At 52.2% G+C, this 16,623-nt stretch overlaps 1 protein-coding gene across 1 annotated transcript in view; it reads right to left on the reverse strand.

Moving 5' to 3' along the window:
• Positions 1-221: 221 nt before the first annotated feature.
• The window catches only part of hcn4 (hyperpolarization activated cyclic nucleotide-gated potassium channel 4), a 58,342-nt gene continuing 41,940 nt past the window's right edge, over positions 222-16,623 (reverse strand). The window contains exons 6-10 of the mRNA XM_084681786.1: positions 13,443-13,589; positions 12,773-13,013; positions 6,033-6,197; positions 1,174-2,545; positions 222-927 (exon numbers count right to left, since the gene is read on the reverse strand). Of these exons, the coding sequence (XP_084537912.1) occupies positions 222-927; positions 1,174-2,545; positions 6,033-6,197; positions 12,773-13,013; positions 13,443-13,589 (2,631 nt within the window). The remainder of the gene's footprint in view (positions 928-1,173; positions 2,546-6,032; positions 6,198-12,772; positions 13,014-13,442; positions 13,590-16,623) is intronic.

A 16,623-nucleotide genomic window follows, 5' to 3' on the forward strand; every position in this document is an offset into this window, starting at 1 on the left:
AGGACAAAGCAAGAAACAAATGAAGTACTTAAGCTCTAATGGACCTGGTTAAGGGTTATATCTTTTATCTTGGTTAAATCACAGTAATATTAAGATCTTGAAAAACGAGGAGGAAAATACAGTGAGGCCAAAAGGGAAGGACAGAAACGAAGGTCAAAGGTCATGATGGTAGATTGTTTGTCTGTGTTTATCAGTCAAGGGTCGGAGGGTGTGATTAAACCTCACAAGTTGGAGGGCAGTTTGGCGCGCACAGGTTCCAGTTCAGAGGGGTGGTTTCCCGACCCTCTCCTGGGAGGGAGGGCTGGGGAGGCGATGGGGGGCAGGGTTTGCCCCTGGTGGTGCGGGTGCCCTGGGGACACTTGGACGGGCGGAGTCATGTGCCCTGGCACCGAGCTACAAGGTTTGGGTACCAGGTTGGGCGAGGAGAAGGGGGAGGGGCAGTATCCAGGCTCCATGGATGACAGGGGGCGAGGAGGGGAGGAGTGGCCCAGAGCCAGGCCCATTTCCTGGGGCAGGGAGGGCAGGGACGGGTGGGAGCTGGACAGGAGTTTCATATCCTCAGAGAAGCGGCCCAGAGGAGACTCCCTGCCTCCGGCCTGGGGTTGGCTTGTAGGCTGGGTGGGGAAGGAGGGGGTCTGGGGCAGGAACAGGGAGCTGTGGGAGCCAGACGCGCTGTTCGGGTCGCTGTAGTGGAAAGTCCTGCTGCTCACAGGGCTCTGGACCGTGGGGCTGGGGCCCAGGGGGGTGTAGCAGGGGGAGGCATTGGCTGAGCCGTACTGGGCCAACGAGGCCAAGGCAGACCTCTCCAGGGACAGCTGGGGCTGTAGGCCTCTCTGGAGGCTGGACTGGAGGCCGGCCTGAAGGCCGGCTAGGGTGAACTGGCCCAGGGAAGATGGAGAGCCCTCAGTAGGTTGGAGGGGAAGAGGCGATTGGGAGGACTGGGGGGGCTGGGAGGACTGGGGGGGCAGGGAAGAGTGGGGGGGCAGGGAGGACTGGTGGGGCAGGGAGGAGTGGGGGGGTAGGGAGGACTGAAGGGGCTGGGAGGAGTGGGGGGGCAGGGAGGAGGACTGGTGAGGCAGGGAGGACTGGAGGGGCTGGGAGGAGTGGGTTGTCTTTGAGAACTGGGAGGACTGAGAGGACTGGGAAGGCTGGGAGGTCTGCAGAGGAAGCTGGCCTCTACTGGGAGACGGTGAGCCTGGAGGGGGGGTGTGGAATAGGTTGAGGCCACTAGACGTCCTGCCTCCCCCTGAAAATTGATGTAGGGGGCCAACCTGAGAAGGCTTAGTGAGGGACTGGCTATGGAGCAGCTGGCTGGCCAAAGGGCTGGAACCACCTGAAGCCCCTCCTATGGCTCCTCCCACTGCCCCACCTGAAGCCCCTCCTATGGCTCCTCCCACTGCCCCACCTGAAGCCCCTCCTATGGCTCCTCCCACTGCCCCACCTGAAGCCCCTCCTATGGCTCCTCCCACTGCCCCACCTGAAGCCCCTCCTATGGCTCCTCCCACTGCCCCACCTGAAGCCCCTCCTATGGCTCCTCCCACTGCCCCACCTGAAGCCCCTCCTATGGCCCCTCCCACTGCCCCACCTGAAGCCCCTCCCATTTCCCCAGCTGAAGCACCTACTCCTAATCCTCTAGCTATGTGTTCCACCATCACCCCTGTCATTGAAGTCCCAGTTGTCCCAGTTGCCCCCCGTACATGCCCCCCAGTTGCCCCTCCTGTTGCGTAGCCCTCTGATGCCCAACCTTCAGCTGCCCCCTCACACACCCCTCCTTCTGCCCCGCCACTGGCTCTCCCAGACGACCACCCGGTAGCCCCCCCTGTGGCTCCCCCTGCCACCCCGCCAGTTGCCCCCTGTGGCAGGAAGAGGTTGGAGAGAGGGGGGGTGCCACAGGGGAGGGGATGCTGCTGCTGGGGCTGGGGATGGAGCTGGGCCAGGCTCGAGGAAGGGGAGTCTGAAGAGGAGAAGGGTCCAAAGGGGAAGGCCCCAGAGGCCCCGGCCCTGACAGACCCAGAGTGTGCTCCACTGGTTGAGGCCTGTTGGCTGGAGCTGGAGCTAGCTATTCCAGAACCTGAAGTCATGTGATGGGCCCTAAAGGAGGCCAGCAGTGGCGTGTCCACCCCAGAGTGCAGTTTCGTGGGGGTACTCGTAGGTGAGTCCCCGGCTGAGCCTGGGCCTGCGGAGTTTGTGGAGGTGGGCACCACCGTATGGAACTTCTTCAGCCTGCCAGGGGGGTCCTTCAAGCCCAGGAGGGAGACAGGGGGGCGGAAGATGGTGGGGGGCAGGTGGGGGTGGTGGGTCAGGGCGATGGCGACCGAAGTGGTGGCAGCTGCGGCTTGGAGGGGTGCCTGGATGAGCGGGGCCCAGATGACAGGCGTGGGCGAGGGCGGTGCGGGGGGTGGGATGTTCTGGAAGAGGTGGGCGCAGGTGGCCATGTCCCGGTCGTGCTGGACGATCTGCTGGATGATCTCATTCTCCTGGTAGTTGAGCACACCTGAACTGAGGTCATGCTGGACCTTGTGCTGGAGAATGGAGTTCTTTTTGCCTGGAAGATTGTCAGAGATACACACACACACACACACATTGTTAGTTCAGGATCAGTTTGCACACTGCATCTGACAACAAAACCAGGCTAAGTTTGCAAGCATTGCATGTTCAGATCAGCCAACACACACTCCTAACCCCGAATTGTTCTAAATCCACATCTCAGATGATCAGTGCAGCCCTCTCTTGAGCACCAGGAATCACATCCTCCTTCTCCCTTTGTACACGGGAGAAAACTTGACTGCGATTGTGAGTTTTTGATACAGTGAATAAGTGTCACATTTAGGCAACAAAGCGAGCGGTGGCCTGCGGCTGCTGTAGTGAATATTAAGGAGCAGGAGAGCACACTGTGATCAGGCCACACTCCCAGACACCCCTTTGATTCCTCTTCCACACACGGCAGCACTAGCTAACAGCAGCCACCACCAAGGACAGCTTGAAGAAGAGAGGATAAACCCCGGCTGGGGTCTGGAGGAGGGATAGAGAGAGAGAGAGAGAGAGAGAGAGAGAGAGAGAGAGAGAGAGAGAGAGAGAGAGAGAGAGAGAGAGAGAGAGAGAGAGAGAGAGAGAGAGAGAGAGAGAGAGAGAGAGAGAGAGAGAGAGAGAGAGAGAGAGAGAGAGAGGGGATGAAGGAGGATGAGAGGGGCGGGTGAAGGGAAGAGAGGGAGGCGAGAGAGAGAAGCGAAGCACAGAGGGGACTAACATGAAGGGATTGGAAGCCATGATAGCTCCAGCAGGGTGTGTGTGCGTGTGTGTCCGAATATGTGTGTGAGAGCTGTGTTCGTGTCTGCTTGTGTGTGTGTGTAGGTGTGTGTGTGTGTCTGTGTGTACGTATTGTGTATGTGTTTACGTCCAAGGGGTATATGTGTGTGTGCATTTGCTATATGAGTGTGCATATATACATAATCAGTCAATGTGTATATATGGTGTGTACGTGTGTGCATGTATTTGTGCGTTTGGTGCCAGTGTGCATTTATGTGTGTACGCATTATGTTTGTGTGTTTGTGTGTGTGTGTTTATGGTGTATGTGTCTCTACGCATATGGTGTGTGTATGAGCGTGTACGTATATTGTGTGTGTGAATGTGTATGTGTGTCTGTTTGAGCAGCTCTTACTGTGGAGAGGTAGGTAAGAGGCCAGAGGAAGAACAAACAGCAGGTCCAGCAGGACCATGGATACAGAGGTGGACCTCTCCTTACACATGTTACACTGACCGAGCGAGAGGGGGGGAGGAGGGGGGTGGTGCAATCACAGAGTGGGAGGCCAACCAGGAGTGAGGAAGGGGGATAGGGTGGGTCAAGGGCAGGCACAAGGTCCCAGCCACACTAATGGAGTGGGTCCCGAGAAGGCAGGCAGGCAGGCAGGCGGAGGAGAGGGGAGCTTTTCTGTTAATAAACAGCCTCAACTCCAAACTGATAATCCATCAATCATTCCTTCATGAGCCAGGCGGCAACCAAGAGGTTAATATGCACCTCTGTTGCCCTGGCGATTGGATCCCCGCCACACGCTGCCAGTGAATGGCGTCGCCTTAGAGGCTCGCTACTGTAAGCGCAATTAGAGGCAGATCAATCTCTCGCAGCCCTCATATGTGAGGTGAACGATGACCTGTGTGTGTTGTGTCTGTGTGTGACTGTCTTTGTGAGAGGGTGTGTGAGTATTGTGTGTGTGTGTATGCGTGTATTAGCCTGTGCGTGTCTCTCAGTCCAACATGACCGCCCAGCAGCTCTCACCCCCCCCCCCCCCCCAGCCCACCAGCCTCAGTTCTGGTCAGATTGCTCGGGGTCTATTAAGACATGAATTAATGAGAGAAGCAGAGCTGTTTGGATGACTTCATTACCTGGAAGGTGTGGGGAGAGGTGAGCACCATTTATACACACAAACAAACACACGCACACACAATACACATTGAAATACGCACACACTCGGATACACACACAGGAAGCAATGGCTTCCATCTATTAGTTAGTCAGGAAGGGAGGAACAGAGAGTGCTAAGTGCTGCATTGAGCCTGTGTACAGTATGTGATTCCAATGTGTGTGTACTTTTTTTGTGTGCGTGTAACCTCTGTTTTACAACTTTGAAATTTGCTTTGAAAAAAACATTGCACATTATTTGCAGTTACATTATTTTAAATGTATTGTCTGATATCTATCTGTCCTTGTGCTTTGTGTGTGTTGTGGATGTGACATTCATCTACCAACCACATCACTTCAAACCGTCCCTTTTCAACCAACTGGCCCCTGCAGCCATTTTGCTCTGGCTCATAGAGAACAACTCCCATGGACAGAGAGCTGCGTTCACAGGTTGAAAAGAGGCCCTTCGGTCTCAATCCACAGAGACGCACGGAACAAGGAGAAGCATGCTGGGAAAGGTCAACTCCATGTTTGGATTTGTATATGTAAGTGAGGTGTCGTCAGGTGACCTTCATGAGACAAGTGAGGGTTGGTTAAAGATCTATACCATCAGCCCTGTCTCATGACGATCCAGCATGGATTTCCCTGAACCCTGTTTTGACTCCTGTCACTACTGAACTGTATGTTGCTCCACTCCACTTGGTGACTCATTGCTGGGAAGGTTAGCTTATGACTCAAATAGCCTCATTCACTGTCTCAGGCAAGTGATTTACCCAACAGAGATGAATGGTGAGGGAGGTAGGTTCGGGCCATGTTGTTTCTGCACTTCAAGTTTGGCATGGTTCTCTTTCTGTGTAAATAGGGATACCCCCCCCCCCCCTTCCCTCTGTCACTCGCTCTCTGTCTGTCTGTCTCTCTCCCTGTCTCTCTCTCTGCCTGTCTGTCTGTCTGTCTGTGTCTGCCTGTCTCTCTCTTTCTCTCTCTCTCTGTGTCTGTCTGTCTGTCTGTCTTTCTGCCTGTCTCTCTGTCCATCTGTTACAGTAACAGGGGTTTTGTCTCTGTCTTTGTCTTTCTGCCCCACCTCTCTCTAACAGGCTTTAGTTCTATTTCTCTCTCTAAGGCTGTGTTCCTGGATGACTGGATAAGCCTATAAGATGATGATGACAATGACTGAAAAGAGAGATCGGATGGAAAGAGAGAGACAGAGAGGGAGAGAGAGACAGAGAGGGAGAGAGAGACAGAGAGGGAGGGAGAGACAGAGAGGGAGAGAGAGACAGAGAGGGAGAGAGAGACAGAGAGGGAGAGAGAGACAGAGAGGGAGAGAGAGACAGAGAGGGAGGGAGAGAGAGTGAGAGATTGCCCCCCTGTCCTCTGGGCCTGCCCCATTGGCAGTGCCTTCGATGCCAGATGTGTGTGTTGTAACATGGGAGGAGCAGTGTGGACTGAGCTAATGTGACACATCTGTCCACAGGCTTCACTGACCCTGAGCAGTCCCCACATGCACACACCCACACACACCACACATACTGTAAATACACAGACACTTACTGTTCACATGCCAACATTTTCCCTCAAGACATTGATCAACAGTAATTGTTTCCTTTCCACCCAGGCCAATCAAATAAACCAAACGTACCAATGCGGTCCAGCCTATCCAGGGCCACGGTCTCGAAGGCCCGCCTCATCATGGGGTACTCCTCCAGAACCTCGTTGAAGTTGTCCACAGACAGCGAATACAGACGGCAGTAAGTGTCTGCCCTCACACTGGCCGTCCTACGACCTCGCGTCAGCAAACAGATCTCTGGACACACAAGGAGTGAACACAGGTCACATGGTCAAAGCAGTTCAGTTTAGTATATTTCAGTTTAGGTCAGCTTACGGTAATTGTATTCAGTTCAATGGACTGTATTACTCTCAGGGGACTAGTCAGAGCAGCAGCTTCTGTAAATACAATATACTTGAACAAAACTAGAACAATGATGTTATTATCCTGAACCCAGAAGCTGGTACATTCATACTAAATAAAGACCTCATGGTCACTATGGTCTTTGGAACACTCTGAACACCAAACTCTGTGTGTGTTTTGGTTTTTCATCCTATTGAAGCTGTTACTGTACAACCCTGATAAATGAAAATGAACTTTGAAACAAACCCCCCAAAATATATATTTTTTCTCCTGTGGCTATTTCTTTTTTGTTGTAATCCACAGCTGAAGCCATTTCCCCAGCTTAGAGCTGTGCCAGCCCTCATCTCTGCACTGTGCCGGATCAGCACAATAATGCTCCATTTAGTAACAGGCTGCTGGGCTGTAGAGCTCTGGTTCTGTAGAACACGGGCCCAACGTCGTGCGTGTGAGAGAAGGAGATAGAGAGATAGGTGGTGGATGGAGAAAGACAGTGAGAGGTGTCGAAAGTGCACGACAAAGAGGGAAAGAGAGAGAGAAGGATAGAGAGGGAAAAGGAGAGAGAGGCCATTCGTGTGCTCCCCTGTCACGATCACATACATTCCCAGCTGCGCTGTCTGCCTCTTTCTTTCATCTCCGGACCCCCCCCCCCCCCCCACACACACACACTCAGTGCTGGCTGTCCCTCTCAGTCTTTCACAGAAAGCCATTTACCTACTCATTCGCACTCCCGCTTTCAATTCTCCTACAGAATTGCGTCACTCCATACAGAGTGTGCTCACCGCATTACGTTTATCCAGAACTCTGCTTCCATCAGATCAACTGCTGAGGGAATTTAGCTCAACATCTCATATCCCATTACAGCTGTTCCTGTCATTCTCTTTCTTTCCATCTCACGGCCTGTGTTTCTCTACCTCTGTCTTTCTGTCTCTCTATCTCTCTGTCACTCTGTCTCCTCCTTTATTGTCTAATTGTCTTGCATGTACACACCAGACCAGACACACCAGACCAGACACACTGGACCAGACACACCAGACCAGACACACTAGACCAGACACACTAGACCAGACACACCAGACCAGATACACTGAACCAGATACACAGGACCAGATACACTGAACCAGATACACAGGACCAGATACACTGAACCAGATACACAGGACCAGATACACTGAACCAGATACGACAGATCAGACACACTGGACCAAGGCACCAGCCTAATCCCAACCAGAGGGATTGGAAAGTAGCCAAAGATATGGCACGTGCTCCTGAGAGAAAGCGATCGTGTGAGTGCGTCCATGGGTCGGTGCGGTACCGTCGAGGGGCCATGTCGGAGTGTACAGTGCTGTACATGATCCCTTCAACATCAGCTGCCAAATGGGAAACAGCTCGATCATGTAAAACTCCACTTCTCATTGCCTGGAACATTCCCCTAAGGGCTTCATTTTAATAGACTTCTAATTGATTCTGCTCACAGTCTACAGGGGTGCCTAAACCAGCTGTAAGTCGCATGGTAGTACTGCTGAAGACTAGACCATGCTATTCAAAGTCCCCATATTCCTTTAGAAGGATGTACAGTATTTACAGTGACACTAACCTCTTTCCTCAGGTCTACTGGGACAGTAGGGACTGGCGCAGTACCCCCCTCCCTCTCCAGTACACACAAACACACACACAATACCGCATGTAATCACACCAAACAGGCTTAGGCTGTCAGGCCTCTGTGTGTGTCTGTAGCAGTAGTGTGTTTTATCCCCTGGGCCCAAGCCGGTCCCACCACTGCATCTGGTAATCCTGTTTAAAAGCAAACTCAGGGACACAGAAGGAGGAAGGGAATTGATTTGCGTTGCGGTCGTGGAGTGCTTACGAGTGTCATGTGGAAGAGTCCCGCCTAATGACAGAGGCGGTCGTTAAAAATGAATGGCTCCCAATTAAAATTGGATGTGAATGGAGGATGAGGAAAACATGATGACGAAGGAGGCATGACCTTGCCTGGATGTCACATGCCTGGTCCACGTTGGAGCACTGGGGGCCATGTGACCTGAGCAGTTCTTAATGAGTGTGTTTCGTGTGTGTGTGTGGGTATACAGCATGTGCAAACGTGTGTGTGTGTGAGAGAGAAGTATCTGTGTCCTGCAGTCTGGACTGTGGAAGCTCACCTGGACTGAGCTCAGCTGTCGGTTTACATCTCTATCCTCCCTCCCTCACACACACACACACACCCCCACACACATCACACGAACGCCAGACACGCACACACACACACACCGCCCCCAGACTTGGGAGAGGACATTCGCTAACCTTTACAACATCCGCACAGGGCAGCCTGATTCCCTATGACACACCACGCTCCATCCACGCTACATTAGCATAACACACACACACACACACAATTTGTTTACCATGCACAGGCTCGGGTCAGGCAGAGTCTGGTGTAGCTATCACCATAGCTGGTGTCACGTCACTTCTGGTTACCTCTCCTCCCTGTCCCAGTCCATAGCTACGGCAATGGAGACCCCCAGCCACAGAACTGCATGCGGTACAGATGTCCCACTGTCCCAGACCCCGCTCCCAAACTCAACCTGACAAATACACTGTATTGGACTGCACAGAAGGAGCCTCGCTTTCACCCTCGCCCTGCAGACCCTCCAACACTGGAGAGGATTACCTAGACTGAACCAATGCCAGCCTTTGGTGCTAATCCAGATGCCATCCCTGGTGCCAGCTGCTCTAAGTGACTCAGATAAGCCCCTCACTGTTTCGCTTTTGTGACTTACCACTTCACACACACATGCACGCACACACACAAGGAGGGGGAGAGATGGAGAGAGAGAGCCTCGGACTGGACATGGACTAGAGATTAAGAGCAGTTTCTTCGGAGAGGACCTTAGCAGGAGTGGAGCCGCCAGATAACACTGGAGATTTCCTGCTGCACACTCTATCCTGCACCCTCTCTATACCTCTCTCTGCCCCTTTGTCTCTCTGTCTACCTCTCTCTCTCCCTCTCTCTCACCCTCTCTCAATCTCTCGCTTCTTCTCCGCCTTTTTGTTTCCTCTTTTGTTTCCTCTTCTCTCTCTCTTTCCTCTCTCCCTGTCTCTGTCTCTCTTTTGACATCTCCCATGCCTCTCCTCAACTCATTCTTTCTCTCACTTTCTGTCTCTCCCTCCCTCTCTCTCTCTCTCTCTCTCTCTCTCTCTCTCTCTCTCTCTCTCTCTCTCTCTCTCTCTCTCTCTCTCTCTCTCCCTCCCTCGCTCTCTCTTTCTTCTTCTCCAGTCTCAGTTCACTTGAAGGCAGGAGTGAACTGTCTGAGCTCCCAATCACCTATCACAGAGCAGGTCTTTGATTCTTTGATAAGCGGCTGTGATGGACTTCTCCTTCTACAGTAAGGTCACGGAGAGAGAGGGAAACAGAAATGGAAGAGAGGCAAGAGAGAGAGAGACAGACAGACAGAGAGTAGGAGAGAGAGATGGAGGGAGGGGGTAGAGAGAGAGAGAGAGAGAGAGAGAGAGAGAGAGAGAGAGAGCAGGACCAAACCAAGTCATACAGCAGCAATTACAGCAGGCTACAAAGGCTGACCTATTATGGCACAATACACAGCTTGCACCAGAGAGTACCGGGCTGCCTGGAGATCCTGCCCTGATACCACCACCTGAGGGGGGCCTTGTACTGGATAAGGACCCTTTTTTTCTGCGTGTGTATTTCTGAGTGTATTGTGTGTGTGCGTGTATGTTTGGCCAAAGGGGAGTGTCTGGGTCTGTTTTATGCTACTGTGTATATGTGAGTGTGTATTTTAGTTTGTGTGTGAGTGTGAGCGTGTGTGTTGGGGTAGGGGAGCAGGGGTTCTGGTGGACCTCCCATGCAGAGCCTCTGTGGCTCCCGGACAGAATATTCCAGTCACATTGGATTTCTGCTCCCTCCAGATTGCTTTGTGCCAAACGCTCTTGTCCAGAACATGTCACATGATATCCTAACTCCAGGATCTCCACAGTGAGTGTGCACAACAGCTAGCCATCGGGAAGAGAGCACTGGGAGTTGAAGCACGTGAATCATGTCCATTGCACTGAGAAGGAGCACTGTCTATGCACACGGCTGTCAATATGCAGACAGTGGCAGGCCAAACTACCCTTCCAATGCAGAAAAAGTGGTCACACAAACACACACTTGCATGCAAATAATGATGTGCACTCCAAGGTATGTGTGTGTGTGATGCTCATTGTGGTTAACTTCCTGCTCGCTAAAACACGCTGAGTCCACACGTGCCTGCCTGACATGTGTCTCCTCTGTGTGTGTATGCGTGTGTGTGTGTGTGTGTTACATTAATTCATTTCATGAATGACTAGCTCATGTTTGGCAACAACTGTCAGATTTCCCTGTGGTGATGGGCTTGGATTATCCTTCCTCCTTCCTCTTCTTTCTATTCCTCTGTTTCCCCCTCCCTCCCCCTCCTTCTTCCATCTCATCCTCCTCTTCCTCCCAGAGCAGAGATGATGGCAGGAATATCTAACAGATAAAACAGTAAACCCACAAAGCCTTTTCGCGTTGGCAAGGGACATGGGTGGGGGGAGGGGTGGATAATGACAGCAGATCCAGGGTGTTAAATTAATGCAACTTGTTCCCTTCCAAAACATGGTGCATTTAGTAATAGCGTGTGGGCTCTTTATCCCATTTGCACAACCAAATAAATGTTTAATCAGGAAGAGAATGACAACAATGATACGCGAGGCCATCCTCTCCTCAGTGCATCCCCTTTCTTCCCTCTCTCCCTTTACTTCCCCTTTCCCTCCCCCCGTCTGTCCTCATATCTTCCTCCCCTCTGCCTCGTCTCCCTCCGTGTCTTCCCCTGTCCTTCCTCTGCCTCGTCTCCCCCCGTGTCTTCCTCTGCCTCTTCTCCCTCTGTGTCTTCCTCTGTCCTTCCTCTGCCTCGGCTCCCTCTGTGTCTTCCCCTGTCCTTCCTCTGCCTCGTCTCCCTCCGTGTCTTCCTCTGTCCTTCCTCTGCCTCTTCTCCCTCTGTGTCTTCCTCTGTCCTTCCTCTGCCTCGGCTCCCTCTGTGTCTTCCTCTGCCTCTTCTCCCTCCGTGTCTTCCTCTGTCCTTCCTCTGCCTCGTCTCCCTCCGTGTCGTCCTCCGTCCTTCCTCTGCCTCGGTCTTTCCAGGGAGAGCAGGAGGATGAGTAACCGAGCAGGGGGCCCGTTGTGTGAAATGTTGATTAATCTTGGCATGGGCGGAGATAGATTGCTTGCCATCTTTCCATTCTTTTCCCAGCGGCCCCCAGAGAAAGGGCACTGAGCTGGCCCTGCTGCTGCAGGAGGGCTGTGTGCGTGCGTGTTGGCACGCGTGTGTATGCACATACTGGGTGCCTATGTGATAACGTGTGTACGCGTAACCGTGCATCTGCGCACACGGGGGCATGTGTGTGTGTGTGTGTGGGGGGGGGGGGGGGTGCGACAGCGTAATTAAACTTCCACAGGCAGGTCATGTGCTGTTAAATGCTTGTGCGTCCCTCATTACTCAGAGTGCGGCGTCTCAATGATACCCCATCAGCCGTGGCCACGATCACTCCCTTCAGTTTACACCACCTGGGCTCAGTACGGGTGACTAGGCGCCTCACACACACACCTACACACACACACCCTCTCGAAAGAAGTAGGTAGAGGGCTTGACCCTCTACGTGAAAAGGGTGAATGTGCAGGCAGGATGTGCTGGGATTATGCATGTGTAAATACAGTTTTAGTCTATCCTTTGTGCTTGAGCTGGAAGCGTTTTATGCTTGTGACCTTCAGGTCTTTTCTCCCGACATGTACTGTACATGTGGAGCGTGGCTATCTGCCCCCGGGCCGGCTGCCTGCTTGGAATGGAGCAGGGTTACGTGATAGGAGGAGAGCGCCGGGATGCATAAAACATGGAGGACCAACAAACACTGAGGAATGATGAACACTCCCCAAACCAGCAGAGAGAGGCTGTGTGTACGCATGTTTCCGTACGAGCAGATATCTGCGCGTGTGCGTGTTGCTTGTGTGTGTTTGTTGGTGTAAAATACGACCGCAATAACATTTGCTCATGTGAACACAGACCCAGCCTCGGACCCGGACCCAGACACAGACACAGACCCAGCCTCGGACCCAGACACAGACACAGACACAGACCCAGCCTCGGACCCAGACACAGACACAGACCCAGCCTCGGACCCAGACACAGACACAGACCCAGCCTCGGACCCAGACACAGACACAGACCCAGCCTCGGACCCAGACACAGACACAGACCCAGCCTCGGCTCGGAACAGACTCATTCTTCTGTGTGTTTTTTCAGGTCACCATTATGAATATTAAAGCTGAAAAGGTTTAAGCTTCAAAGCAGTGTGTGTGTGTGTGTTTGTGTGTATACAGTAACTCTGACCATATATTATACAACCACATGCATGCTTGTGTGTGTGTGTGTGTGACCTTTTGCCTGGACTGGCCATCTCTCTCTTACCCCCGAAGTAGGAGCCGTCAGAGAGCTTGGTCTCCTTGTTGCCCTTGGTCAGCACACTGACCACGCCATGTTGGATGAAGTACATCTTCTTGCCAATAGTGCCCTCCCGGATGATGTAATCTCCCGGCTGGAACACCTCGAAGCGAAGCTTGGTCAGCATGGAGGTCACAAAGTTGGGGTCAGCGTTGGCGAACAGCGGCATAGATGCCACCAGCTTCCGGCAGTTGAAATTAATGATTTCCTAGAAAGGCCCCCCCAAAAACGAGGGTGAGTGTGTGAGAGAGTAAGAGAGCAAGAGAGATGGGGTGGTTGGGGTGGAGAAGGCGAGGGAGAGATGGAAAAAGAGAGAGTGAGAGAGAAAGAGAGAGAGGGGGGATAGGGAGAGAGAGAGAGAGAGAGAGAGAGAGAGAGAGAGAGAGAGAGAGAGAGAGAGAGAGAGAGAGAGAGGGGATGGCAGAGGGTGAGGGAGAGATGGAAAGAGAGAGGGAGAGAGAGAGAGAGAGAGAGAGGGGAGCAGGTGCTAAGGGCTTAGGTAATGCAAACACACACATATACACTCGCCAACACATGCCAACATATTCAAACACACAAAACCCACACCCCATTACAGTACATACACATGCACACCTGCCCCCAAATTGCACACAAACACACACACACACACACTTACTTCTCGTAGCGGTTCATTGAGCTCTCCCAGAATGCTCTCCTCGTCAAACATTTTGCCTTGATAGCGGTGCTCATAGTAGTCGTGGATCCTCTGCCTCATGTCTGCAGGCAACTTGTGGAAGGACATGTACTGCTCCACCTGTTTGTACTGCAGGGACACATGGGCACACACAGAGAGACAAAACAAGGTTATCTCAGGCAAGCCTTGTCGAAGATCATTGAGTCACACTAAAAAAGACAGGGCACAGGAGTCAAATGGTTGGTTATAAATGTGACACAGCAAATCAACAGCACAGAAAAACACTCTAAATCAAATCACAAATCACAATGAAGTATCAAGGGATTGAAAATGTTCGTTTTAAATGAATCATTTAGACTGAATAATTCAAACCTAATCATTCGGGTTGACTGGTTCAGCAGGTAGAAAGACAAAAAGCTCGAGAGAAAGAGAAGATGGAAGAAGGAGAGAAGAAGAAAAGTTTCCTAATAGGGGCACATTCACCAAAGTTTTAATGAAGGACTCCACTGGGGGATCCAGGATGAGGGAGCACATTCTGAGCACACCTCTAAACACCCTGTCTGCAAACGGCGAGGGGAAAGATGGAGAGGGCGTGAGAAACGGAGAGGGAGCGCCAGAGAGTGAAATAGAGACAGAGCATGAAAGCTGGACAGAGAGAGAGTAAGAGAGATACAGAGTGGGAAAGACAGGAGGAGAGAGAGACAGAGTGGGAAAGACAGGAGGAGAGAGAGACAGAGTGGGAAAGACAGGAGGAGAGAGAGACAGAGTGGGAAAGACAGGAGGAGAGAGAGACAGAGTGGGAAAGACAGGAGGAGAGAGAGACAGAGTGGGAAAGACAGGAGGAGAGAGAGACAGAGTGGGAAAGACAGGAGGAGAGAGAGACAGAGAGAAAGAGTGGGAACGACAGAAACAGAGAAAGAGAGCGAGAGAGAGAACAGAGCCAACAAGGAAACAACAGAGAAGGAGATGAATGACAAAAATGTCAATACATGATGCTAGTGATGCTGATTGTGTGTGTGCTGTGTGTGCTGTGTGTGGGCTGTGCGTATGCATGTGTGTAGTAGTGCGATCAAGGTGTTCCAACAAAAGCCCTGTGGCGTCTGAGCTTGATGTCTACTATTACAAGACTTTACAAAGGCTTGATAGAACAGCCCGATCTACACCATGGAGGTGTGATGGGGTGGCCGCATCTGTGGGTGCGTGTGTGTGTGTGTTTGTGCATGCGTGTGTCTGTGTGTGGGTGCGTGTGTGTGTGTGTGTGTTTGTGCATGCGTGTGTCTGTGTGTGGGTGCGTGTGTGTGTGTGTTTGTGCATGCGTGTGTCTGTGTGTGTGTGTGTGTGTGTGTTTGTGCATGCGTGTGTCTGTGTGTGTGTGTTCGTGCATGCGCGTGTGTGTGTGTGAATGAGATCAGGCTGTGTGATTCTAAAAACCTTGAGACAGATCAAAGCACATAGAAGCTGCATTTACACATAGAACACATGTGACGTCCCAAACACACGACGCCCCACACCCAGAATGCATACTAACTGAGGCAGAGGCTCCGGCCCTGGTGGGTCACACTTTGATCATGGCTGACCCAGGCTGCACACATGCATATTCTAACAGATCGTTGACCTCAAACGTCTTCTTCCCTATCTGGCCATGGGTCATTGTGTTTTAAAGAGCTCATCATTTAGGCCAATTATATGTTCAGGATGACACAAAAGTGAAAGGGAGGGTTCACCTGAGATTCATCTCTGTCATAATGAGCAAGGGAGGGGGGAGGGGGGGGGGTGTACGAACAGAAAGGAAGAGAGACTACAGCCACCGCACACGGAATCACACGCACGCACACACACACGCGCGCGCCTTGTCTTTGGTCTGCAGCCACGGACGCACTTGGAGACCTGCTCCTCCTGGGGTGAAGGCTCTAATGAGACTGGGAACTGGCTGCATCCCTGAGGGCCACAACACTGTGATGAGGTGCCTGCAGGAAAGCCTGGGGGCCCTTCGACTCGTACGCACACACACACGCGCATGCACGCGCACACACACACACTCACTCGCGCGCGCGCACACACTCGCGCGCGCACCCACACGCTCGCGCTGGAGGAGGGCCTGTCCAGTCGGAGAGGGTCACTCAATACGAGAGCACGCGAACACTGCTGCTGCTGCTGCTGACGCAAGCACACACGTCAAGGCAAGCGGTGGGGTGGGGGGGGGGGTGGGAGGAGGAGATAGGGAGGAGGGTAGAAGGAAGGATCTAGAAAGAGGATCTAGATGGAGTCAGGAGGATGGATTGGCAGAGGGATGTGGCCACGTCATATATATAACCCCTCTGGCCAGGTAGGCCCTTGGCAGCTCCTTATCCCCCTCTCTTTCTCACTAACTCACCCTCTCGCTTCCATTTACACACACACGCCCCACACGCAGCCGCGCACACACACTCCCTTCTTCATCTCAGTCTCCTTCTTCCATCTCCTTCTGCCTCGGTCTGTGTCCTCCTCCTTCCCCCGTCGCCCTCTTCCTCTCACGCTCCCTTCTTTCAGAAGTGACAGTTCTGACCTCCAGCCTTTTCTTTCTCTGCCTCTATCCCGCTCCTCCTCCGGAATTAGCCCAGCCTCTGTCCATCTGTCTCAGAGCAGGCCCCTGAACCTCCTCCATCCCTTCATCCCAGAATGACAGAGCATAGCGGAGGTGGGGATGAGAGTATGGTTCAGGCCGCATATTTATGTCTGAACCCGACCCAAGACCTATTCAGGACGCAAACACGCACATACATGTTCCTGCACGGGCAGGGATTGATTATAGACCTCATGGCCCCCTTCTTCCCTCCATCTGTCCTCGCTGTATTAAGGTACTGTGCAGGACACTTTGATTCACACATTGTCCTGCATGATGCATATTCATAAAAAAAAAAAGCTAGGATTAATAATGGCAAGATCTTTGATGGAAATCAATGGCGAATCTACAAAAGTAATTAAGAGGACTCCGAAAAGAAAGAGTGAGCCGGAAAAAAAATAAAGATTGTAAAGATGTTCATTCCCAAGGCATCTGGGAGAAGAATTATAAGCCCTTGCCATGTGCTAAGCATTTGAATCTGTTATTAAGAAGTCTATTCAAATGAAATCCCTTGGCATACATTTACTGATTTGAGGAAGAATCACAGAATGAGCCACTGTT

This window comes from Hypomesus nipponensis, chromosome 19, assembly GCF_054491055.1.
Source record: "Hypomesus nipponensis isolate SF chromosome 19, ASM5449105v1, whole genome shotgun sequence".
Lineage (NCBI taxonomy): Eukaryota > Metazoa > Chordata > Actinopteri > Osmeriformes > Osmeridae > Hypomesus > Hypomesus nipponensis.